This window comes from Ursus maritimus, unplaced genomic scaffold, assembly GCF_017311325.1.
Source record: "Ursus maritimus isolate PB19 unplaced genomic scaffold, ASM1731132v1 scaffold_3, whole genome shotgun sequence".
Taxonomy (NCBI): Eukaryota; Metazoa; Chordata; class Mammalia; order Carnivora; family Ursidae; genus Ursus; species Ursus maritimus.
In genome coordinates this window covers 85132215-85159494 of record NW_024425563.1, presented here as the reverse complement: position 1 = coordinate 85159494, position 27280 = coordinate 85132215, and the positions used below count along the sequence as shown (strand labels likewise).

At 34.4% G+C, this 27280-nt stretch overlaps 1 protein-coding gene across 1 annotated transcript in view; it reads right to left on the bottom strand.

The window, feature by feature from the left end:
- Nucleotides 1-27280, bottom strand: part of KMT2E (lysine methyltransferase 2E (inactive)) — a 95100-nt gene that overhangs the window by 66139 nt on the left and 1681 nt on the right. Inside the window, exons 2-3 of the mRNA XM_040644362.1 lie at nucleotides 7795-7867; nucleotides 4496-4680 (exon numbers count right to left, since the gene is read on the bottom strand). Of these exons, the coding sequence (XP_040500296.1) occupies nucleotides 4496-4566 (71 nt within the window). The 5' untranslated portion in view covers nucleotides 4567-4680; nucleotides 7795-7867. The remainder of the gene's footprint in view (nucleotides 1-4495; nucleotides 4681-7794; nucleotides 7868-27280) is intronic.

The following is a 27280-nucleotide window of genomic DNA, read 5'->3' as shown; positions in this document are numbered from 1 at the left end:
ACAGTTATGTTATATAGATCACTCTGCAATATTAGTAAAGGAGCTATGGTACAGAAAGGCCTAAAACGAACACATTATTAAGTTCTGCCTCTGCCACTTTTCTGCTCCGTGACTTCAGTTTCCTCACCTATAAATTAAGAATAACAGTATCTACCTAATAGCTATATCTTTATCTTATTCAGAGACTCTTAGGTTTCACTTTTACAACTTTCATAACTAGCCTATAGCCTACAGCCATGTTTTCTTCTTCCCTGAGGTTCCACCACTTTGTTACCTAGTCTAGAGTTTCTTTATCCAATACAGTAGCCACTAGACATATAATGAGCACCTGAAATGTAACTAGTTTGAATTAAGAGGTGCTGAAAGTATAAACCACATACCAGATTTTAAGTATTTTTAGTGTGGAGAAAAAAATAAAAAATATTTTTATACTGATTATATGTTAAAATAATACTCTGGACATAGTTAAATAAAATACATTCCTAAATTAATTTCACCTTTTGTACTTCTTCTTACTGGACAGCTCTGAACTAGAGTTCTGACTTCCCAACTTAAACTTTCCTTAAGAGTGGGGGTAGGGGCGCCTGGGTGGCACAGCGGTTAAGCATCTGCCTTCGGCTTAGGGCGTGATCCCAGCGTTGTGGGATCGGGCCCCACATCAGGCTCCTCTGCTATGAGCCTGCTTCTTCCTCTCCCACTCCCCCTGCTTGTGTTCCCTCTCTCTCTGGCTGTCTCAATCTCTGTCAAATAAATAAATAAAATCTTAAAAAAAAAAAAAAAGAGTGGGGGTAAAATTTATACTTTACCTTTGTAACCTGAGCCTCTAGTAAAACACTTTCCACACAGTTAATGCTTTTAAGTGATGATCCAAAATGTGCTTTCTCTTGGATTTCTAGTCTTACCCTATGAAATTATGCTAGAAGAAATCTACTTCTAGTATTAGCCTACATTTATGGACATATAGTTAACCAAAAAATTTCACAGATGGAACTTCTGATAAAAAAAAACAGTCTCCTGATTGATTAGTCCAGTTATGGTCATTTCATTAATCAAGTTTTTTAAAAATGTATTTACACTTAGCTCAATTTTCCCTTTAAATATATCATTATCTTTCCACATTTTTTTATTGTACCCAGGATCATGCCAGGCACTAGTGAGAAAATCAGTTAGTCATTGAGTTAACCTGTATGTTGTGACAGGTATTTCTCAAATCTAAGGACAAACACAATGCAGGTAAAAAACTTACTGCTAAGATCTAAGTAGTTAACAGGCAATTTTTAAGGGATCTTAAGAGTCTCCCCTGTAGCATTTGGCTTCAACTCCAATTCCATTCATCAAGATCTAGGTATTGGTTTTTATCAATGCTATGTATAGTAAAAAGTAATTTTTGAATAAAACATCTTCAATTACATTCGACTGTGGAATGTTTATAACTCCTTTTAAAAAATACTTAGGCTAATGAAACAAAATTTTATTTTTTTTAATTTTATTCTTATTATTAAAGCAGATATACCTGAACAGTAATCTATCAATCTTCACTGGTCAGTTATTCATAAAATATTTTAAAATTATTCTTTTTAGTTCAAACATTAGGTAGAGAGCCAACTCTTGGCAAGGTAATAGGGAACAGAAAGAAGTAAAATACAAGATCCCTAACTTTGAAGGAAAGGCAAAACAAACCTAAGGTTTATCGAAACTTAGTGATGAGAAGAGCACAAAAATGTAATAAAGAAGAAGCTGGACTTGGTGAGAATAATGAGTTTTATTTTAGAGACACATTAATTCAACAGCAAATGTTACCAAGTATGGAAATAATGGACTAGAGCTCAGCAAACCCATTTTTCACACATCCTGAACTAGACATTCAACTTCAGTTTCCTGTCTATAAAATGCTACAGATAGACTAGATGAGCAAGCAATCCAATAATTCTTTTATAGCTTTAGAAGCTAGTGTAAATATGGTCTAGTGTACTAACACACTCAATAAACAATCACTGAGTATCTCCTAAATTTTAAAATAGTTTATTAGTGATAGATTGTATTTTAGCAGTACAATCTTTTTAAAAAAAATTTATGTATAATTATTATGATATAGCTACATGAATACAATAAAATGTAATTCTCTAAAAGACTTCTTAGTTTAAAATAATTCTGTAGCTTCACAGGAGGTAAACAAAGAAATAGGGAAGTCTCATGCATCCTTCCCCCAACATCCTGCATCTTACACAACTTTTGATGTATTTGAAATAAAAAGAAAGCATCATATTAATTACATCAAAATTTCTTATAAAAACAACTCTAAAAGCTTAGTTTCTGTGGGAAGCAGGGAAAAGATTATTTAAGGGTCTTTTTAAGCTTCCAGGTTTTATATTTAAAAAAAGGAATTTAAAAGCTTGAAAATTAAACCACAAAAATTCTGATGGTTGTCCCATAATAAATATTGGCACCAGCTATACTTTCTGTGTCCACTGAGTGGGGGAAGCTATGTCCAAGCGACATATATCTGTATGTGGAATAGAAAAAAAATAATAATTTCCTAAAACAGAAAGATTGTCATTCTGTAATTACTTACAAATTGATCATTTTCCCATAATAAAAATGGCCATATTTGTATCCAAAACGATTTGGCTCCATAATATAAAATCATACTTATTCTGTAAGTACTCTAATAAATACATTTAATAAAAAAAAAAATAGGAAGCTATTCCCTACACTGCCCTCTTTCACTATTATTCATTCCCTTTTAACTGTATGCTAATGTCTTCCATTCTGTCTGTGAATTACTTTCAAGTGCAAATACTAGACATGCCAACAAAGGACAAATGTATCTCATACTGTACACTAGACAAATTCCTATCCAGTATATAAATTTCAGAAATTACATCTTGCATTAATTGCTTAAGACTATTTTTAAAAAAAAAGAACTGTAGAGGTGATTCTATTTAGGAAGCAAAGCATCTTTACCAATAAACACCTGTAACTATTATCAGATATGGATTTGCATCTACCAGATACTTCATATGAAGAAAAACCAGTCCTTCAGACTCATAACCCTTTGTCTCCCAAGCACTGCTTCCAGGATCTTTAATTCCAAAAGTATCCCTATTTGGGCAGAATAATGGCAAGCAACCGTCACAGAATGCCTTGTTAGGAATCTATTAGTTTATGACAAAAATAATTTATACATAGTGCAAAAAACATAATGGCTTTTAAAAATTGTATTACAACAATCATACAGTTAAACAGACTGTATAATATATTACTGAAACATTAGAGAGCATCTCTGGGTTTTTCCCAATAGCACAAACAGAAGTAGTGAAACACTTCAGACCACTTGAAATGACAACAAAAGAAGAATAAATAGCATTTTTATCCTCTCCATGTATCAGTTTCAGAGGCCCTAAAATAAATAAATTTCCTTTTTCAAACTTAAATTCTAATAAGATCAGCTTTCTCGTCAATTAGAGTCTCATTAGACACAATACATCCATTTACTGAAACAGAACAAACACATGCATCTTTCTATCCTTCAAACACTGCTACTTGAATCCCCTGCAATTTCCAAAAACAATCAATTAATCCTCACAGCCAATAACCTAGTGTTAAAGTGGCTGGTCATTCAAAAACAAAATATAATGAAATCTATCTGCACGATGGCCTAGAACAAATAGTCTAGAGGCAAGGTAAGAACCTTTCACTGAATACATCAGAAATGGCTCTTATAAAAGCAAAAGTTATCAAAATAATCATCCAGCAGAAAATAATCCCTCTTATTTAAAAATGGATTGTTTTTCAACTCAACTTAAAAAAAAAAGCCAATTCCATGTTTAAATGGATCTTACAGTATTTTTAAATATTCAAATTTAAAACCAAATTACTTTTCCAATATAAACATGACAAATCTTACAATTTAAAAAAACAACAGTTATCTATTATCTTGAACCCACGACCCTGAGATTGAGACCTGAGCTGAGATCAAGAGTTGGATGCCAGGGGCGCCTGGGTGGCTCAGCTGTTAAGTGCCTGCCTTCGGCTCAGGGTGTGATCCCAGAGTCCTGGGATCGAGCCCCGCATCGGGCTCCTCCACTGGGAGCCTGCTTCTTCCTCTCCCACTCCCCCTGCTTGTGTTCCCTCTCTCGCTGGCTGTCTCTATCTCTGTCAAATAAATAAATAAACTCTTAAAAAAAAAAAAAAGAGTTGGATGCCAAAACTGAGACACCCAGGTGCCCCTATTATCTTGATTCTTGAGGTTGACAATTAGCAGATGGATAAGACAAAAAGAATTAGAAAAAGATACAGCATTTTGGCTCAAGAGTTGTTTTAAAAAGTAACTTAAAGGAATTTTTGTCTTTAACCTTCTGATATTTTGTTTTCAACAAGAATCTAAAATGAGAAAAAATATAAATGCAAATCAAGCACTGCTTGATTGTGCTAAAATAACTGTATAAAACATTCTGCCTTTCTTATCCAAAATACTTTTAATTTAAATACTTACTCTGAGCCTGCAGCCATTTCCAAGTATGATGTTTCTGCTGTATCAACCCCCAAAGGGATCACTATGCTCATGACGTTCGCCTCTGGTAAATTCGATTACTATGGAGTCCTATGCATTGGTATCCAAAACACTGGGGCATGCCAGCCACAGTGCTCATTGCAAACATCTAAGTGCATCCACAAACCCTGTTTAAAAGAAAAGGGAACAGAAAGTTAAAAATCATCTTCATATTCCTAACACAGTCATACTATAAAAACAGTAGGTAAAATACATGAAGAAAGCATTCTTCATTAAAATATACATATAAATTAGAATTTGCTCAGGGAAGGAGTCTCTATTTCATTTAGGTTTTTTTTTTTTTTAATTAAGTTATGGGACTGTGATCGAAAGAAGTTTCTGAATCAAAATCTCCCTTTGGGAAAGATTAACTAAGGTGTATTGCTTAGTGAAGAACCAACAAATATTACTCATTTTGAAAGATAAAATGGAATTTCTTACAGCACTAGTATCCAAAACAAGTCTTCCTGGTTCAGAAAGTGATCCAAACAAATACTGAGTACTTACTATGGGACTGAGCATCATATTAAGCTTTTAGATGGATGATCTATTTAATCCTTACAGCTCTGAGATAGGGATCTTTTACCACTGAGGATCACAAAAGCAAGAAAGATTAAATAACTTAACCAAGGTTGCTCAGTTCAAGAAATAAAACCAGGATGGGGCGCCTGGGTGGCACAGCGGTTAAGCATCTGCCTTCGGCTCAGGGCGTGATCCCGGCGTTGTGGGATCGAGCCCCACATCAGGCTCCTCTGCTATGAGCCTGCTTCTTCCTCTCCCACTCCCCCTGCTTGTGTTCCCTCTCTCGCTGGCTGTCTCCATCTCTGTCAAATAAATAAATAAAATCTTAAAAAAAAAAAAAAAAGAAATAAAACCAGGGTTTGACTCTATTGTTTATATAATGTATAAAAGGAAAGCAACTTTATTTGTAATAAAATCCACTGTTTTAAAGTGGTTGTCATTTTCCGTACTACATAAATACAGGTCTACTGAGGGAGTTCTCAATTTCTTCAGTTAGTATCAACTCCCTAGAACTAACATTCCCTAATACAGGCAATTAGCAAAGAAAACTAACACACTTCAAATGTTTTTTAAACAAATTTACCAAGTAACAAAATATATTCAGCTTCACCATCAATGCTTCTAATCTAATTCACTGTATAACACCTGCACATGGTACTCAAATAACTACTCAAAATTTTTTCAGTAATAAAATAGTACATCTCAGGACAAAAACAGAGATAATCCTATAAACAGGAAAAGAGCAACAGTCAAAATTGTTTTTTGCCATGTTATACCTGAAATACTGAAGAGCAAGATTTCTTCAAATAGCAGTTCTTTTATTTATTTTTAATTTTTACAATTAACCTCGAGAATACCTAATTCAGGTTAATTCCTATTTCACAGATAATGCAGATTGTGAGCTCATTCCTTATCGGAGCAAACACCAAAATAGGGAAATAAAGTGGTAACAGTGGTTTGAATTCTCCAAGAAAACTAGCCTCTATTTTTATACCATGTATAACAGGGGGAGACCTACTAGATTATAAGATATTATAATAAAAATATACGATAACAGGCTTTTGCACCTGAAACTTAAAAAAAGAAGTACTGGACCTATCTCTAATGCTCACCAGATGTGTAAGCTAGGCAAGTTATTTAACCTAAGCCTCAGGTTCCTTGTCTATAAAATGGAAATCTATCCTCATAGCGTTTCTGTGAAAAAAAATGAAATAATGAATGTAAAACATTTTTGTACACAGCATTGCACATATTTGGCAATCAATATGTGGCAGTCACATAAGAGCTGCTCTTCCTTCATGGAAAAGCTCTCTAGACTTCATTTAAAGTGAATCTTCTAATAGTTTCTAAGACTAAAGTAATCACAGTTTTCAACTTGCCATGTTTTTACAGTCTCCATCAAATTAAAATCATCCTCCAAAAATAATTATAGCAGAGTGAGAAAAAGGAAAAGCTGCCCTACCGTCTTTTCTGCACCCCAGACCATATGAGAGTTACTTCATACAAGCCGTATTTATTAACCCACATAAAGCTATAAAATTTCAAATTAACAAAATGCAAGCAATACAAAACTCTAAGTTTGTTCTATTCAAATGGTACATTATTGTGTATTTCTTTAAAATGCTAAAGACATGGATCTAACAGCAGATAACAATTACAGCTTAAAAAAAAATCCTGTTCCTTATTGATAGAAGCTACTTGATAGACGTTTTCTTCAGCTCAGCTTATCTTTACATTAGACTCATAAGAAGTCTTATATTTTAGGTGTATGTTGTTAAATAAGTAGTGCACTTTTTTGTTTTAACCAGAGGCAGAAACTAGAAAGCAGAAATCAAGTAGTTATGTATTCTTTTAAGTAACTGAGTAATATTTCCAACCTAAAAGAATCTACTTGAATATGTATTCAATAGTGTGCTCCATTTTTATAAAATATACAATCCTCAATAAACACTACATTTGAACTATTTTTAAAAAGCAATGAAGAGCTTGCCATGAGCCTATTTCAGACAATAGCTTGTGTTTGTGTGATTACTGCCTGTCTCTCAAACCCTGCACAGTGCTTGGAGCATAACAGGCACTCTGTAAGGGGTTGGTGAATGAATGAGAGCATCTAAGATGAAACCTCACCCCTGGTCTCATTAGCCAAATGAGCTGTCAACCTCTACAGTTAAGTGCTGTAACAGCAACTACAGGACACCTTTTCCACAAATGCATCAGTCTAAAAACACAGATGCTCATCCCCAGGATAGACACATCATCGCATCTGAAACAGAACCACAGACTAAATTTGATTCAACAGGGAAGATCTCAGTAATCTATTCACAAGAGGTCAGAAGGCAACAGGTCCTATCTATTGAGACCATAAAATGGCAAATATTTCACTATGTTCATTAATATCAAAAACTCTATAGCCAGAAAACTCACACTGTTTAAAAATGTAGTTGATATTTAATAAAATCATAAATTCATTAGGATCAAATCACTGTGTCTTTAAAAAGAAGAAAGGGAAAGCCAAAGCAGTAAGCAGAAAAGGTGTGAGCTTATAACACAGCCACAACTGGAGGAAATTCAACAATTCAACACAATCCAAAGAATTACCACAAAGCTTTCACATCTTATATGCGAATCAAGAAACTGGTTTTCCAACTGGCAAGCAAAATATATACAAAGTACATTGAGAAAAATGGCAGCCATTAAAGAAATAATATAAAAAGAAATACCATGAGATGTCTGGTAAATCTGAGGTCCAAGAAAGAATAAATGTCTTCACAAAACCTGCTATCCAGAACAGACCTAGAAACCAAGTGAACACAGGAGTATTGAGCTGTTTTTAAATGGCATAAAATTTTAGGTACTTCTAATATGGCACCTAAAATCAAAGGGACTCAAAGACAGCAGCTAATTCTTAAAAAAATAAATTATTCACTTCTTTATACAAATGAATGTAAACATAGTAAAGGCAACAATTAAAGCAAAGTACCAAATCAAACTGAATAGAAACTGGAAAAATACAATATTAATAACAGATTTAACAAAGCAAAGGCAACAATACCAAAACAAAAACAAAACCCTAAAGTAGGAAAAACAAGATAAAAAGCTATGAAAAGCAATTAAAAACAGTCTATCAGAAAAACTGGAAGGCTGAGGCTGCTTTTAAGACCATGTTCAGAAAACAAAAAATACCACTGAAAAGATGAGTATTGTACCCAAAAAGCAGGATGAAAATATGAGGTTTTTTTTTCTAAAATTACAAATAAAAGTGCCCAATCTAACATAATCTCTTTGAAGAGTCGTGTATTGTTATCTTTCTGTCCTAAGTACCTTATACTTAGAGCTCAAAAAACACTAAAATTAAATCAGTGTTTATGTTTTGGACATGTATCACTAATAACCTGGTGAATTTTTGGCTAAATTACTAATGAAAATGAAATAAACTTGAAAGAAATTGTGAGGGACCACATACATTAAGATTTCCTTATAAATTAGAAATTAAGCTGCCCTTACTATGACTTTAAAATTTCTTTTCTCTGTAGCAGTTAACTAAGGTATAATTGAAAAAAAAAAAATACTGGTTGATCAAGATCTATTACCAAGTTATTGCTTATGAAACTTTGGACAAGTCATTTCACAACTCTGGGCTTGAACTATAAATGGAGGTAGGTTAGGCTGATGATCTTACAGTTTAAACCATATAAGCACAAGTATATTAACAGATTATTCCTGATAATCGAAACAACAATAAATATCAGATTCCAAAAAGCAACAAAAAGTAACTTTGACAAAAGAATGAATTATTTCTCCAACTGGGTTAATATTACTATCAGTGCTCTACAAGCACTTACCTGATACTCAAATCTCCTCAAATAGAGGTTCTAATAGCAATAACAAATACTGAGTGCTTACAATGCTTAATCCTTATGAGCCTATCGTGTGGGTACATTTATTATCCCCATTTTACAGTCAAGGTAGAGATTAAACTTGTCTTAAGTTCTACAGCTAATAAATAGCAGAATCAAGATTGGAATGCTAGCAGTCTGATTCCAGAACCTACACATTAGTTTGCCTGAAATTAAAATTCACTAGATGACTGGTGTTTACAGTTAAGAGGAAAAATATGACAACTGCCTCTCTCAAAAAGAGGAGAAATTAAATAAATACATAAGCGTCACACTCCAGGACATCTGGACTACATTTATTCTAGCATACTGAAAGAATAGTAATGAAACCCACCTTGCTCCTCCCCCAAACCTGATCTACTGAATGAATTTACATGCATTCCACAACACTGCATTAAAACACTACAAAAGTGGAGACACATGGTCTCAAAGTCTAAAATTCGGATTTAAAATATTTCGGGGGTGGTGCAAAGGACATAATCAAAGGACATTCAAATTCTCTATTATTTTCAGGAACAAACATGTGCTTCGCTAGTATACTGAAGTTAGGGAACCATGCTCCAAATTTGAGATTACTAATTTGCACAAATATAACAATTCCTTACACGAAACTATTTGTTAAGCAAAGGCTACCTATATAAACACTTGAATTTTAACTTGAATCCCCTTTTAACAACCACTTGGTTCCTAGAAACAATTTCACCAACCTACATTATAATACTTTTATAGCAAATAAAATCTATTTAAGAAAACCTGTACTCTTGTGTCAGGATTAATGTTAGTGGACCTACTTGAAAAATGGAAACCTATATATAAAATTCAATGTTCAAAAAAGTGTATTTTCTGGTTCTGTAAAAGTCTCACAGTGTTTCATTGTTATCACATTTAACACAATTCCGTTACTACTAAACTCAATGTCAAAGTAGCAATGCTTCAGCTTTCACATTCTGCCACTTACTAATAATGGTTACTTATTCTCTTGAAGCCTTAGCCCCTCATCTGTAAATAGGAATAATCACAGAACCTATTTCTGAATCACTGTTTCAAAGACTGTGTGTGGCACTCAGTGCTAGCTTGATGATCAGATAAAATTTCTGGGAATTAAATATTTAGTAAACGTCCTTAAGAATGAGTACTGAGAACAATTCTCAACTATTATACTTGTAAAAAGTCAAATAAACTATTAAGAATTTCTGACCAGGGTGCCTGGCTGGCTCAGTAAGAAAAGCATGTGACTCCCAATCTCAGGATCGTGGGTTTGAGCCCCACGTTGGGTGTAGAGATTCCTAACAAAATAAATAAATAAACTTAAAAAAAAAAAAGGTATTAAAGTATTAAGAAGAACAGCGTTTTTTAAATTTTCTTAAAGATTTCAGTTATTTATTTGAGACAGAGAGAGAGAGCATGAGCAGGGGGAGAGGCAGAAGAAGGAGACTCCCTGCTGAGCCGTGAGCCAGATGTGGGGCTCGATCCTCGGACCCCAGGACCATGACCTGAGCCGAAGGCAGTCACCCAACCATCTGAGCCACCCAGGCGCCCTAAAAACAACCTTTTTAAAAAAAAAAATACATGAAGACAAAAAGTGAGTGTAATGCAAACTATACATTTCAGCTGATAATGATGTTTCGATGCTGGTTCACTGAATGTAACAAATGTACCATAATAATGAGGAACAGTGACGATGAAGAAGGTTGTACTTGGGTCAGGAGGAGGCATGTAGGAAATCTATACTTTCCTCTCAGTTTTAAAGTGAACCTAAACTTGCTCTAAAAGATGAAGTCCATTATTTTAAAAAATACATGTATGAATACAATATAGTGAACTATTTGTCTGGCATTACATAATGGGGTACCATTCTTTCTACTAGAGTTTTTGGAAAACTTCTAAACACCAGTTCTGCAACCAGCTGAAGTACTGGTACATTCCTCCTTCCCCATCTCAAAGCACGTACAAGTTAAAATAACTAATTTCAATACTATCAGTTTTTTAATGCACCACACTATCATTTTTGAGTAGTATTTGTCATCCCCCAAAGTGTTGGAGATCACTAAACTACAGTGTAAAATGTGGCCTTTTAAAGTAGCAATTCAGGGGCACCTGGGTGGCTCAGTTGGTTTAACAGTCCGCCTGTGGCTCAGGTCATGATCCCAGAGTGCTGGGATGGAGCAGGGCGTCCAGCTCCCTGCTCAGCAGGGAGTCTGCTTCTTTCTCTCCTTGCTCGTGCTAATAAATAAACAAAATCTTAAAAAATAAATAAATAAAATAGCAATTCAGTGACTGATAAGAGTTGAGAGATTAGACTGGAGTCTCTGGGTATAAACAATTTGTTTCCTATACACACAAAACTGCTCTCAGAATTTTGTCTTTACTCATACCTGAGAATATAACTAACAAAAGCTATTTCCTGCTGAAACAGTTATCTATTGCCACTTTCTACTTGCCATATGGCCCACAACTACATATCTTAGAATTTACTGCTCACTACACAGTACAAAAGGAAAAAAATCTTCAAACCTGAGAATAATCACATGTTCCCAAATTCCTTAAAAGCTTACTTTTATGTACAAAAGCAGTAATACCACATACTTCAATGTAAAGCATCACATATGTGAAGCATCATACCTGTAAAGCATAATACCACATACTTCATGGGTTCTACAACTTCTTTTTTTTTTTTTTTTTTTAAAGATTTTATTTATTTATTTAACAGAGATAGAGACAGCCAGCGAGAGAGGGAACACAGCAGGGAGAGTGGGAGAGGAAGAAGCAGGCTCACAGTGGAGGAGCCTGATGTGGGGCTCGATCCCATAACGCCGGGATCACGCCCTGAGCCGAAGGCAGACGCTTAACCGCTTACAACTTCCTTCTGTTAAAAAAAAATTGCTATCTACATGAGTAATTTTTAAACTGTGCTGCCAATAGTCCTCATGGAGTTGGGGATTGAGATGTTAGAAAACAGAATCAGGGAAGTTAACAAAAGAAAATGAGAGACATGTTCTGCAGATTTAAAAGGAAAAGTATGAGGCTGCACGTCTTATGCGGTACCTATCAAATGGGAAAATGACATTAAATGAACACTACTTAGCAATATAAAGGAATTATTGATACGTGCAAAAACTTGGACGAATATCCAGGAAATTATGTTGAGTGAAATAAAAAAGCCAATCCCAAAAAGATCACATACCATATAATTCCATTTACCTAAGAGTCTTGAATGACAAATTACAGAAACAGAACAGATCAGTGTGGTTATAAGGGGGGTAACACCAGGGATTCTTGTAGAGATGGAACTGTCTTAACTGTGGTAGAGGACATAGGAACCTATGTATGTGATAAAAATGCACAGAACTAAACACAGACACACATGCCCATGCACACAGGGGTAAAACTGGGGAAATGTGAACAAAGTGGATAGATTGTATCAATGTCAATATTGTGGTTGTGACACTGTACTACAGTTTTGCAAGATGTTACCATGGAGAGGGAAACTGGGTAAAGGAAAAATAGTTTCTCTGTTTTTTTTAAAGATTTGCTTATGTGTGTGAGAGAGAGCATGCATGTGTGAGCACAAGCAGGGGGACGGGAAGAGGGAGAAGGAGACTCCCCACTGAGCAAGGAGCCCGATGCAGGGCTTGATCCTGGGACTCCAGGATCATGACCTGAGCCAAAGACAGACGCTTAACCAACTGCCATCCAGGCACCCCTCTCTGTATAATTTCTTACAAAGGCATGTAAATCTACATTACTTCAAAATTTAAAATTTAATCTTATAAAATGACATTAAAATTGTGGCCTTCAAACCTTTCTGAGTACTGACAGAAACTTTTTTACAAATGAAACTTTACAGTGAAATCTAAGCATGTATTTTGATTCCAGGATGAAAAACAGCTTGAAACTCCTATGCTTTCCCTAACGATTGCTAATGTCAACTTGAAGTACTATGTTAAGGAGGCCACAGCCAGATATAAAGGGAGAAGGCCTCAAGTGATCAGTAATGTCTGTGAACAGGTACATTAGGCATTTGTACCTCATATTTGCTAAGTCTGTGGTTGAAGAGGGTGGCAGGGGAATGTTCCTACCTACATATCCTCCCACCTACCAGTTAAGTTCCATGAAAAGCCTATGGCTTCCTGGAGAATAGCTCAAAAATCACTGGCTAAAAGAAAATACTTCCTGACTCAACGTATGACATGAAAAACTTATTTCACTGGTAAACTCTACCTGCACAAAGCAGAAAAGAAAAAAATAAGCTTCCAAAAGTAGTGCTGGAGACTTTTGTAATAAAAAATCAAACAAAAACAACAAAAAAACTCCATTTATCTTTTAGTCAACCTATACAGACTGTTAGGCTGGTTCATTCTTGCTTTTTCAGCCTTTAAATAAGTATCCCACCAGGTGAGGGCACAATTTTTGACTGAAACAATTAAAGTTGGCAATAATTTTGTTTTCTCATTCTTCATTCTAGTCTCAAGTAAAACAATATCCTCTCCAGGATTAACTAAGTAGTATTCCTTCAATCACAATTTTGAATCATTTCTTTCAGATTAGAGATCAAGTCCTCTCTTATTTCAATATCTAAAAACAATACGTATCAAATCTAATTAATAGGATTTAAATAAATCTTTCAGATTCTACTGTCTACATTTTACTATCTCAGCCCTGGGCTGCCAGAGTAATTTTCTAAGTGGTCGCTTTCTCTATTCTAACTTGACCTTTAAACCAGTGGTTCTCACACATGAATCCACAAACTGCTACTTTTCATATACCTGGGGTCTGGAATTGAAAATGATGCAGTCCTAGGCCTCATTCCCACAGATTCTGATTTAGTAAGTCTGGGATGTGGACTGGATGTCTTATTTTTTAAAAACGCATTTCTCCAGCCCTTTATAACAACTGCTTAGACACTAAACAGATATACTTCGAAACCAACTAGTATCCTAATTTTGCCCTCTTCAAAAAAGCATAGTAGCTCACAGTAATTACAGTTAAGTTCCAATCTTGACATTATCAGGTTACCCTGTTCCATGTTAATATTCCAATACATAAATTCTCTGATTGTGCCAGTCTTTTTGCTACTGTTGGCATATCTTTGCTCATTCCCCTTCAAATTTTCTAAAGTAATATTCCTTTACGTTTTTCCATCCCACCCAAAAAAATCTTATTAAAACTTCAAGGTTAGGGGCGCCTGGGTGGCTCAGCCATTAAGCGTCTGCCTTCGGCTCAGGTCATGATCCCAGGGTCCTGGGATTGAGCCCCGCAACAGGCTCCCTGCTCAGCGGCGGGAAGCCTGCTCCCTCTCACACTCCCCTTGCTTGTGTTCCCTCTCTCACTCACTCTGTCACATAAACAAATTTTAAAAAATCTTTAAAAAAAAAAAAAAAGTCAAGGATCATGTAAGTACTTACTATGCTTCCTTGGAAGATTCTCAACTTCCCAACTTAAGACTTTTCTGCTACAAAACTAGCTTCAAGGTCTCTAGCAGATCAACCTCCTGTGGGCTGTTTCCTCATCTATAAACAAAAACTGAGCCAGACTACCTCAAAAAACTATTCCAGCTATAAAACCTGTTCTACCCTAATCTCTTCCCTTAACTTCCCAAAGAATGTATTATAGTTTTTTAAACCACTAGCTTACATTTTGACCCATTATTTTGAAATAGCTATTAGATGCTTAGCTCTCAAAACTGGATCATCTACTTTACCCTATACCAAGAACTGGAATATTTACATTTTAGCTATCAAAGCCTAGAATGTGGTGGTTAAGATACCACCTAAATTATCCTTGATTAAATCATATTCTTCCTTATCCTAACACATTCAATCCCTTCCTCCCCCTTTTAGATGAACACTAACTTTTCTCAAAACAAAGCAAAATACCTGCCACAGAAGAACATTACTGATTTCCTTCTGGAACTTTTCTTTTGTTTTTTGTAACTGTTTCTTTCTCTTATTACTTTTAAAATGTGGAGACTCTCAAGGCTCAATCCACTCCTTATTAGTCTCCATCCATCTTGGATTTCACCATTCATTCCTGTTTGATTTCCTATCCCTAGCCGTCTATAGGGTATGTATCTATTCAATATCTGCCATCACTGCAAAAGTCAAACGTTCAAACTGGATCTCTTTCACACACTTTTCATTCCATTTCTTGTTCGTACCCCATTCTTCTGATTCTTTTTAATCCTTCTTTTTTCTAATCTCCCATTATATTTGCTCACCTAGCCTTTGTGCCTCCTCAGGGTTCCAGATTCATTTTTCCTCAGTTTCCATGGTTCCCACCATCATCTTCATCATCTGAGTAATTTCCAATAATCAACCATCCTTCCAGCTTGTCACCATCGAGTTCTGAATATCTGATCTCCAAACAATGGAAGAAATCTTGCATGTTTTTAAGCACTTCTCCCCCAGATTATAGGGCAACTATTCTATTAATTTAAAATGTAATAAAATAAACTCAAATTTATCCATTTAACATATTTATGTTAACATGTTCTAGATACTGGTCTATGTGCTCGGGAATGAGCAGTGAACAAAATTAAGTTGCCCTTAAGGCCCTTTTAATGAGCAAGGGCCATATAATCAAAGGTATCTTAGAGTAGTTTTAAGTAATTGCCCTTGATAATGATTTGTGTATTCTCATTACTTAGCCAAAAATTAGTCCTTATAAGGATCAATAGAGAGGATTTTTTTCAAATGATGTGAATTCGAATTCTTGATCAGCCATTCCTTTTTTCCTTTTTTTTGAGAGAGTGCGCGATTGAGTACGTGGGGGAGTAAGGAGGAGGAATCTTAAGCAGGCTACACACGGGCGCAAAGCCTGATGTGGGGCTCGATCTCACAATCCTAAAATCATGACATGAGCCAAAATCAAGAGTTGGATGCTTAACTAACTGAACCACCCAGGCACCCCTTGATCAGTCACTCTTTTAATTATGTGACCCTGAGTCTCTCTAGGCCTCTCATAAAAAATGGGTAAAATATCTACCTTGCAGAGTTGGTATGAATGTTAGCGCCTTCCTTCTTAGAATTAAAAGCATGAAGTTCCCATTATTCAATCCAATGATAAATTTAATCAACCCCAGTCACAAATCTGTTGACCACTAAAGCCACTTAGTGAAAAACAGTGGCTCTATTATCATAAATATCTGAAAAAAATCTTAAAATTCTACATTTAAGATATTTACTATAGAAACCTTAAGTCTAAAAAAGAGTAATTTCTAAGTATTAACAAACTACAAAATCAGCAAGAGACTAGCAAAAGAAAAAATACTTTCCACATTTAAACCATTTATTTCTACAGCATTTCCCCCAGTCCTTTTAATCCCAAGACTTACAGTATTCAACAATCAACTTCTTCCTCTGCATACGTTAATATAAATAGAAAAAAACAAAAAACTGGAAATAAAAGGACCAGTGCATAAGAACTAGAGAGTTGAAGCGTAGTTAAAAACTGTCTATGCATCTCACTCTCAAGAATGAATTATGGAATTAGATCTAAGCCTCCATTAAGAAAATTACTCAGATATGCAAACTTTATTAACTTATTATAATACGTCTTGTTCAAGCTTTTAGAGTAGCCAGTCTTGAACAGGCATATAATCATGGAGACACTGTACAATAAAGGGAAAAATAAAATGTCAAGAATGAAGTTGGTAGATACAAGTGCTATTACTGACCAGTATATCTGCTATGAGACAGGCTACATCCACTTTCACCTTCCAACTTAATTTTAAGACCTGTCTTTACAAATACAAAACATTACGTACATACATAGATAAAAAAATAATCAACATGTACTGAGCTGACTGGCCAACCTTACAAAAGTCATTTGTACATGAAAAAATTGCCGTGCGAAGTTGAACTAGAAATACTTTTCTCCAAATCCTTAATGAACCACTTACTTCAGGATATAAGAGGCATAAAATTCAGGGGCGCCTGGGTGGCACAGCTGTTAAGCGTCTGCCTTCGGCTCAGGGCGTGATCCCAGCGTTCTGGGATCAAGCCCCACATCAGGCTCCTCCGCTGTGAGCCTGCTTCTTCCTCTCCCACTCCCCCTGCTTGTGTTCCCTCTCTCGCTGGCTGTCTCTATCTCTGTCGAATAAATAAATAAAATCTTTAAAAAAAAAAAAAAAAAAAGAGGCATAAAATTCAAACTCCCTGTAAGTGAGAGTTCAGGCTATATCAGCAGAGACTCCTTTTAAAACTCCACTATCATTCTGGATTAAATTTAAATGATAAGATATTCTCAAAGTAATTACACAATAAAAGAATTTTTGTCTTCTGGCAGAATACCAAGTCCATAAGATCTGCCAGTTTTTACTTGGAATTCAAAAATTAAAAAGTTATTACATTAGTATAAAATTAAAAGGTTATTACTAACAGACAGCAACCATGTTACAATGTATCAAACAATTACTGGCTAAAATTTGAAAACCACACAAACTGATCTCGGTTATTAGCCAACACAATCATCAGTTACTTCCCTTAGGAAATATGTGCAAGATCAGCAAGCCAAAATTAGTAGCTACCATAATGCTTTCAATTAGAGGGCGTTCAACTATTTGACACTAAACGAATCTAGTTTACAATATTAACAGTTAGAAGAGTCCTAAAGAAAAGTAGGATTTAAATCTCACAAGATAATAAAGGTTACTGGATCTTGATAGATCAGTGCATCTATTCAATTCCACAAATGTTTGAAATCTGTCATTTTGTCTAAACAGAATTCTATAAACCCCAGTGGACAAATCACAATCAGATTCTGAAACAGCATTTTAATTTAAGTAGTTGTGTGTGTGTGTTGGGGGGGGGGGGATGCATGTGTGTTCTCCAGCAATGGACTTCACTGAGGGTAACTGGAATTGAGGGGTGTATTAGTTTCCTAAGGATGCTGCAACACATGACCACAAACAATTCTAGAGACCAGAGTCTGAAATCAAGATATCAGCATGAAAGAGCATTTTAAGATTTCCAAGATACCAATAAATAAATAAATAAATAAATAAATAAAAATTTTAAAAATCTGGATTTATACATACAACAGGAACTCGAAATTTGTGAGCTCATCAAAGCCAGTTAACATGGAGATTCATTTAAAAATTATATATATCTTAAACACTGTATTTTTAATTTAAAATATCATTCACCAATATTTTAGTGTCAAGCTAAAATGTTCTCTTTGAACATGGCTCCCCTACTTGGACTTTTGGGTTCTCATTCTCGTATCAACCGTATCTGTGATGCATTGTCTATAGTTTTTGGTTTTAGATTACTTCAAGATAAGAAATTACTTAGACACCAGTGGAGCAATGTGAATGTAGACTTCCTTCTAGATTTGGATTTGTATTATTTTTCCCCATTTTCTTTTAGTTATCTTGCCCATAACTAATTAAACAACTTTCTTTAGCAATTAATGTGTTTTTAACAGGTTTTCCAAAGTAGTTAACTTAGTTTTCATTTAAACAATTCTCTCTTCACACTCATTTATCATTGGTTTATGTTATATATAATAATATAAACACAAGTACAATGGGATTAATGTATTTGGGAACAAACAGGACTCTCACGAACATTCAACTCAACTAGTCAGAGCATCACAGAGTAGTTTACATCATTCAACATACAACTGGCATTAATATTTTTTTAAGATTTACTTATTTTAGAGAGTGCAAGCAGGAGGGCAGAGGGAGAGGGAGACAATCTCAAGCAGACTCCACGCTGAGCGGAGCCCAACGTGGGGCTTGATCCCAGGACCCTGAGATCGTGACCTGAGCCGAAACAAAGAGTGGACACCTAAGCAACTGTGCCACCCTGGCGCCTCTGGCATTAATATTTTTTGAGTGAAGGTTAAGGAATCTTCTGTAGTATCTACATAAAAAGGCTTTGGGAAAAATACTATATATATATATATAAAATAAATAGTGATCACCACAGCACATGAGAGACAATTAGGATAGAGTCAGAAACTCACTTTTTTTCCAGAAGCAGCTACAACACGAACAGCTGGAGCACTAAGAACTGTACACATATTAACTCACTGAATTCTCAAAATGACTCTATAAGATAGACTGTATCATTATCTCAATTTTGCAGATCAAGAAACTAAGGCATTAAAATAAAAGTAATGTGCCCAAGATCACAAAGCAATACAACCTGGTGTGATTATGGTTCCAGTTCCTACTTTTAAGTCCTATGCAATACTGCCTCTAAAGAAGTATTGTTCGAGCTCTCTTAATAAGCATATATCACTTTCATAATCTTAAGAATTAGAGGGGATAATCATGTCCCAGTATGTCACTCCCCAAAGCAAATTTTTTAGCAGCTCTCCCATAAAGTCCATAATCTTCCATCCTGGCACTCAGGGCTCACCACAACTTGATCACAATTTGTATTGCTAGAATTCCAATCCATGACTCTTATACAAATAACACGTGGGTTCCGGAAACCGATAGATCATCCTGAATTGGGATGTACAGAAACACAAAACATGGAGAGTCTGTCTCATGACACTACACAAAGACTAATATTCCTTCATTCAGAGAATCTAAAAACAGTGGTCTGGCTTCTCAAGAGGACAGTCAGCATGGTTTCTTGAAAAAGTTTAAAGTATCAAGAATTGTGACCTAAATTTTAATCCTTGATCAACCACTATCTAATTATATGACCTAAGAAAAATTATTTAATCTCCCTGGTTTCTGTTCCACTTGTAAAATAAAAGGGAAGAGCTAGAACAGTGTAAAAATACAGCTGAGACTAGTAACTAAAATGCAAATTCAAGGCTCCACTAGCTGTGATTAAGTAGGTCTGAAATGGGGCCCAAGAATGTTTGTTTTAGTAAGCATTCCACGTAAATAATACATGTGGTCCCTGGTCCACAATGAAAAATATTTAAATAAAAGATCTCACAAGTCAATTCTAACTCTAGTTTCTTAACTTCAGTCAATAGGATGCTACTTTACATAACCAGGATGGGGGTTGTGGCCTAAAAAGACAATCCTCAGTTCATCATGGAATTTGTTTTTGCACCTCTCACCCCCTACTTTTTTAAGACAACGGAATATGATTTAGTAGTGCTACAAACTGAACTTTCATTCTCTTAAGACACAGTTTATTCAAATGAGTTTTAAATCAATTAAGCACCTACAAAATGCTGATTCAACTGTATCATCTTATTAATCCTCCTTATTTTGAAATATGATCTTAACTTTCTCAGAAGTAAATTTTAAGCTTCAGAGAATATAATCTCCACTCTACAAGTATTCACAAGTTTTAAAATTTTCTTCTCCCAATTTTCCCTGAAAATTTCTAATTTTCATTTAATAAAATAAATTACTAATTTTCATTTAATATGTTACCCGGGGCTTAAATCAGCAAAATATTCGAATTATTGCCCAACTTCACTACCATTATTTTGCTATCATTAAGAGGAAATATGCCAAATTAATAAAAGTATTATAATGTAATTAAAATCTGAATAAATGTTTTCCCTGTTTCTTATCCTTTTCTTGTCCTTTTGAACTTTTCCTCAATGAGTATTCTATTTGTTCCAAAAATCATACACCACTTTGTTCTAAGAGTTACAGATATTTGATGCTCTGCTGTATTAAATGTACCATCTCACCCAACCTTTTTAAAACAGCAAACTTGCATATATGTTAAAATAAAAAACTTCTCGATAATTTCAGAAAAACATATTTTTCTTCAAAAGAATTATTTCAAGGATTTTTTTTTAACAGAGAACAAGGAATAACACCATAATTAAAAAATGTATTTTCAGCCTTGTCTTAGAAATCAAAATGCTAGCATTAATAGCAAATTGTAAACCTAAACAACTGTAATGCAAGGGTCATTTAGCAGTAATTGTAAAAACTAAATGAGGAATTGGAACACCGTAATTTAAAAAAAATAATTTAACAGCCTATGTACTTATTTTCTATATTCTGATTTCAAATTAGACCAGCATTCAGTAGGCTATCTTAAATTCCATTTGTGTAGAAAACTGACACTATCTGACATTATCCAAATTATCTACACTTTCCTTCCTTAAATTTTTTTTAAATCTGTTGTGATTACAAAAGCAATCCATCTGTCTCACAGAAAGACCAGAAGAGAAAACTCCCACAATTCCAATTACCCAGACACAAATCACTGCTGGAAACTTTGGTGTATTTGCGGCCACATGGTAAAAACTTATTCAGGCACCAATAGACACTAAGTCTAGGAAAGTCTGACAGGGAACAGAATATTTACACAACCTCAAAATACCTTCCCACAAATTACTTAATAATGGCAAAAAGAGAAACAGTAACTATACAATGGAGAAACTACTCCACACCTCAACCAAGCAATCAAAATGAACTACTGACAAGGGGCAAACATTAAGTGCATCCAAATGATTAAAACAAAACAAAACAAAAAACCCACATATTGCATATCTAGTATTCCAGAAAAAATGCAAAATCTGAATCTAATCAGAAAGAAACCTTAGATAAACCCAATTGAGGGACACTGTTTAATAACTAGCCTGCCAATGTCATGAAAGACAAAGAGACCTGAGAACTAAATGCAATCTGATCCTGATTTGGCAATTGCACCAGAAAAAAAAGTGCTAATAAAGGGCATAATTGGGACAACCGATGAAAATGGAATATGGACAACAGTCTAGATGAAAAGTATTACATCAATGCTAAATTTCCTAAATGTAACCACTCTGGTTACTTAAGAAAAGATGCTTGATCTTAGGAAATGCATACTTAAGTGTAGATGGCATCATATATGCAATCTACTCTCAAAGAGTTAAGAATTTCTTTTTACATGTAGAGTGAAAATAATAAAGCAAATGTGACAAAAGGTTAAAAATCAGGGGATCTGAGTAAAGGGTTTAAGGGAATTTTATACTGTTCATGTAAATTCTGTAAGACTGAAATTATTTTAAAATAAAAGCATTAAGGGGCACCTGGGTGGCTCAGTCGTTAAGCTTCTGCCTTCGGCTCAGGTCATGATCCCAGAGTCCTGGGATCGAGCCCCGCATTGGGCTCCCTGCTAAGTGGGAAGTCTGCTTCTCCCTCTCCCACTCCCCCTGCTTGTGTTCCCTCTCTCACTGTGTCTCTCTCTGCCAAATAAATAAAATCTTCAAAATAAATAAATAAATAAATAAAAATAAAAGCATTAAAACACCTTGGTTTTTTGGCAGTATTCCTCAACATATATGCATATATTTATATATTTGTATTTTTAAAGTTAAAAAGTGGAATCATCCGTTTGATACTATTTAGTTTCAGAGGCCCTCCCAAGTACATTTAAATATCCCTGAAAAAAGACAATTGTCCTTCTCTTGCTCTCCATCCAAACAAACTCTCCCACACCATAAATACCCACTCTACCACCATCTCCTTAACCAGTTACAGCTAATTAAAGGGATCAAGATGGAGAACAGTAGCTCACTGACACCTTGCCAATTCCTGTGAGGTCCAACTGTACTTTCTTCAAAAAAGTTCTCTAAGATTTCCCTTCCGTCTTAAAACAAATCTTTTACTTAAGCTAGCTGGAGCTGATTTCTGTACCTTGCATCCAAACAAACCCTGAAACAGCAGGCTTTTGAGAAGTAGAAATAAACAGTGCAAGGGAAACAGTAGCTACTTAAATTAATCTTTTGTCTGTGCTTGAAAAAATATGGTTTTGCTAGGGGCTTAATGGTAAGATGTAATAAGGCTGTGTCAATTCAGCCAATTATGCAGCTTAATTTAAAGAGAAGCAGCAGAAAAGCAAATAATTCAAAAGGAAAAATCTTATTTTCTCAAGAGGAGCTACTATGTATCAGACCAACCTCAGAACCCCATCAATTTATGGTTAATGAAGCAGAGTCTCAACCTTTCAAATCAGTCACATCAAGAATCTTCCCATCTTTTGCCACTTCATTAAAGAGAAAATGGATTTTCAAATTCCTGAAACTTGTCTTACTTTAAACAACATACAAAAAAACAGAGGAATTTAAGAGGTCTCTCTGTAAAATCAAAAAAGAAACTATTATATTTCATTATTAGTCTGTGAAATAAGTCTGTAAAAACTCATATATAGTCCCCTGATATGTAAACTTAAAAAAACAAAACTGTTTTCCTAACAATATTCTAATCTTAATTCTTCACATCACATTCCTCACTTTCTGCTAAAAACCACTGACACTAGGCTTTATTCTTAGACCAGTGAGAAATATGGGAAAACATATTTAATCTTTAAATTTACTTAACTCAAATAAGTTTAAAATAATTGCTCATAGTAAATTCAGTTAAAGTCTTTAAAAATTATGTTTAAATACCTTTTGAAAACAAAAGTCAAAATTTTTCTGGTCTCAGATAAAATGTTAGATAACATAATTCTGTGAACTTGAACTTTAAAATTATCTTATGAATTCCACAAACCAAAACTATCTCAATCCAACTGTTCATTACTTAACTTTATGCCACAGGCTCAGACCTTAAATGCTGCAACCAAGTTAGCTATAACACAGGTGTGATTACTCAATGTTCTTTCTCAATTATAAACTTCAGGACCAAAATTTTTATTGCTTTGGATTAACTCAAAATTAAGCAAACATCTAAGAGTTGCTAGAAAATTATCTCTCTTCTCCAACTGTACAACTCCAACTGTACAATAAAGAAAGCTGCATAAATCATTTTGTTTCTCAGGTCCTGTCTTAAATCCAGATTTCACACTTAAGACAACTTTAAAATGCAAAAATAAATATTTTAACTAAAAATAATGGACAAGTAGTTGATTATTTACTCACTAAATTACCATATTATAGATAACTTATGTATGAAAAGCCATAGTATCTGTTTTGATGGCATTGCAATTCAACATATCAAAAAAGAATTCTGACTGACCTGTTCCATTGAAAAGTCCAAGATCCCAAACAGCTTAAATAGTTCTTGTAAATAATCACATCAGATTTTTCAATAAAGCTGGAAAATGCACCTAACAATATAAAAATGCTTTCCTAAACTATCTAAAAATAAAATTTTATTTATAAGCTGTCTATGAAGAAGAAAGAACTGATTTCATACTAAGGGAAAATATTTATCAAGTGAAATTTAAGACCCAACTATTTTCTTGACTCTAAGTAAAAAGCATCCTAGTTACTAATGGTTAATAAAAACTTCTCGTATTCTTAAAAATACAAATAACATCTAATTAACTCAGCCTTAGTCACCACCATCTGATTTTTTAATGTAGCACTTAGCATGAGTGCTCACAATAACAAAAAAAAATTTCTTTTGGTTAACTCCTACCTCTCTATAAAATACTGTTTAATTGCAATAACAAGATTTTAGTTAAATATTGTTACTTCAAATCTGGTGCACTAAAAACTATTTTCAACCATTAGTATTGCTCTTCCATATTAAACAAATGTTTAAGTGATACTTACTATTCGTTTAATATTAAAAAAAATAAGGCTCTTCCCAACACCTGTACATTACAAAAGCCAATAAAAAAGAGACAGCCACTCCAATTTTAAACTCAGCCTAAAAACCAACATTTATATATCTAAATAGTATCCTTCTTATTTTCCCAGTCAACACAAAAGAGTAATTTTCCATACAGTAAAAATAATTCTACAGCAACACTAAAAAGTCTCCCTGAATGTATTAAACATTTATTCTAACATATGACAAGGAACAGTCCCTGATCACCCTGAATATTTGAGATGTGCTTGCTTAAATGAAAAGCTTTAAATGCAACAAATAATTGAGCACCTACTCTCTACTGTGAATCAATCCTTTGGAGATGAAAGCTAATTACACATTATGAACGTATTTTTAAAAATACAGCATATTTTGCAAAAATTCCATACCAATATTTCTTTAGCAGTTTTTGATAGCTCTTCCACGTTTTTTTGGTTTTCTCCATTTTAAACACTCAATAGCACACATTTAAGTCCCAGTATTAACTTCCAGAAAAGCAGAGCTGTTAGGATTTACATAACACACTTTTAAAAATAAAATCATAGGCGTAAGACTTTGATGCATGAAAATGGGTACATTATTCTTAGAAATAAGAAACCAATTTAAGAAGTTAGACTTTCACTAAGACCACTAAGGTACGTGTTAAAGGGAAGAATTTCTCCTAAATTATTAATTGGCTTTTATCCTCACTTCCTCATTTTAGATCCAAGAAGTCCTAAAGCTTACTGTGGTATACATGGTAAAATTCTCTGGCTGGAAGCTGTTAAGACAGACAAGCCAAAATTGTGAGAGTTATCAGAGATCTAAAGAGTCAAAGGGAAATGGAGGAGCCCCGTAAAGGTTCTAAACTTAAATTGAGATCAAAGGGATCCTATAATGTACACTGACAACAAAAGGGAAGTATGATCAAAATATAGTCTCCAAAAATAAAATTTGCTCTCCAATTACATTATGATTTTCTACAAATCCACTTAAACAGATAAACACCTAATCCCTCAAAACTCAGCTACCCTAAGAACAAAGACCATTTAACTAGTTTTCTCCCCCAAGAGACCTATTGCATCAAAACTCACTGAGAATAAAACACCAGGCCTAACCTTTTAGTAAATCTGCCTCTGCAATTATAAAGGACATATAGTCAATGGGGTATACATTAACAAAAACTAAACATTTATAGCCATGTTATTTGTAAAGTACAATATACATAAAACATATATCAAAACAAGCAAACAAAATCCAAAGCAATGAAGCAGCCCAGTATGAAGAAAGCTAAGAGCGTGAAGGCAGCTTTTCTCATAATTTCCAACTTGGTATTGTTTATTTGAAGGCAAATAAGTCCAAATGCTTTGTGTGTCTAGACCTGATCAAGGTCACTATCAAGAAAAAACAATGGGTGTAGACAGCGTTCCCTCCCACGGCTACATAAACCAAATCTCCCTAAGAGTATACCGATTTCCTACATTAGATAGTAAGTTTAAAGTACCAACCTCCTGAACCACAGATCTTAACCACATAGTCTATAAAACAAATACATAATCTTCACACAGCAGTTACGGATTCTAGACTTCCATGACCACTCAGAGCATAATAAAAATGAGTATTGACCAGAAATCCCTACACAAACTCCTACTACCCAACAACATATCATTTTACAATAAAATATTTCAAACATTCTAAGGTTATGTGCTTAGTCTTCCATGATGAAACTCTCTAAGCTAGTTATTTCTACAATTATTTTGTAGAACAGAAAGTTAACTAGTTCGTATATGAACTTCAATGATTCTCTTGTTCCACCGTAAATATTAGAGCAGAATTTACAGTGGAATAAAAAAATCATGAAAAGGCGTATATTCTCCAACCTTTTAAAGAACTACTGCATTGAAAGGCACTCATCTTTTGGTTATTCCATATCAGAATGGTCATTAAATGCCATTAATGGCCCATTGATATCTCACTGATGAGTTCAGGCCGAAAAGATCAACATCCCACTACAGAGATGAATTTTAATCATTCCCACTTTTTAAAATACTATTAAGTGACACCATTTAATTTTCTGCCTCAATCTATTAGATTCTGAAATTAGCATAAAATGGATTCAAGATCCTATATTACTGTATGGCTTATATTTAAAGTCATTAAAACAGACTAAGCTCCACATGCTAAAATAGGTAAATGGGCATGGGGGAGGGGGTGGATTTCAAGAAGTAAAGCCTTACTTTTCTACTTACATAATTCTGATAGTATACTATAAAACAATTTTAAAAGGCAGCAAAGCATGCAGCTACACTTCATAAAATATACAAACTTAGAAAATTCTTAAAGGAATGCTTAATATATGAGAAAAATGGATACAAAATATAATAGTGAGAAGAACAAGCATTTCCACACCCAGTGAAGTAACAGGTTTAGGCTTGTTTGTACAGCTCCCTAAAAATTAATCTGAAAGAGTACAAAAACCAAAATTCACAAAATTGGTCAAGAGGTGGATGGGAAACATTTCACTCTAAATTAAAACACCTAGTCACACAAAATGTTACAGTTACACACTCACTAAACATTTTAACTTACTTTAGCACAGTGAATAAAAAACACCTGCACTAAACCGAGCAAAAACTATTCCTTGTCCCAAATACATTTTTTTAAATGTTTAAGAGCACCTACCCTCTCTACTGAAATTTCTAAGGCTACCTGAGTGTTTTTATTTTTTTCGAAAGTGGTGTCATTTTATTTGCCTCTCAGGAAAAACCAATAAAATTAATCAACTAAAACACAGCACTGTAATTTGCAGTAAAATCAACACATTTTTGTAAACTGTTTGGGGAAGAAAAGCAGCACAGTCTTTTCATGTAA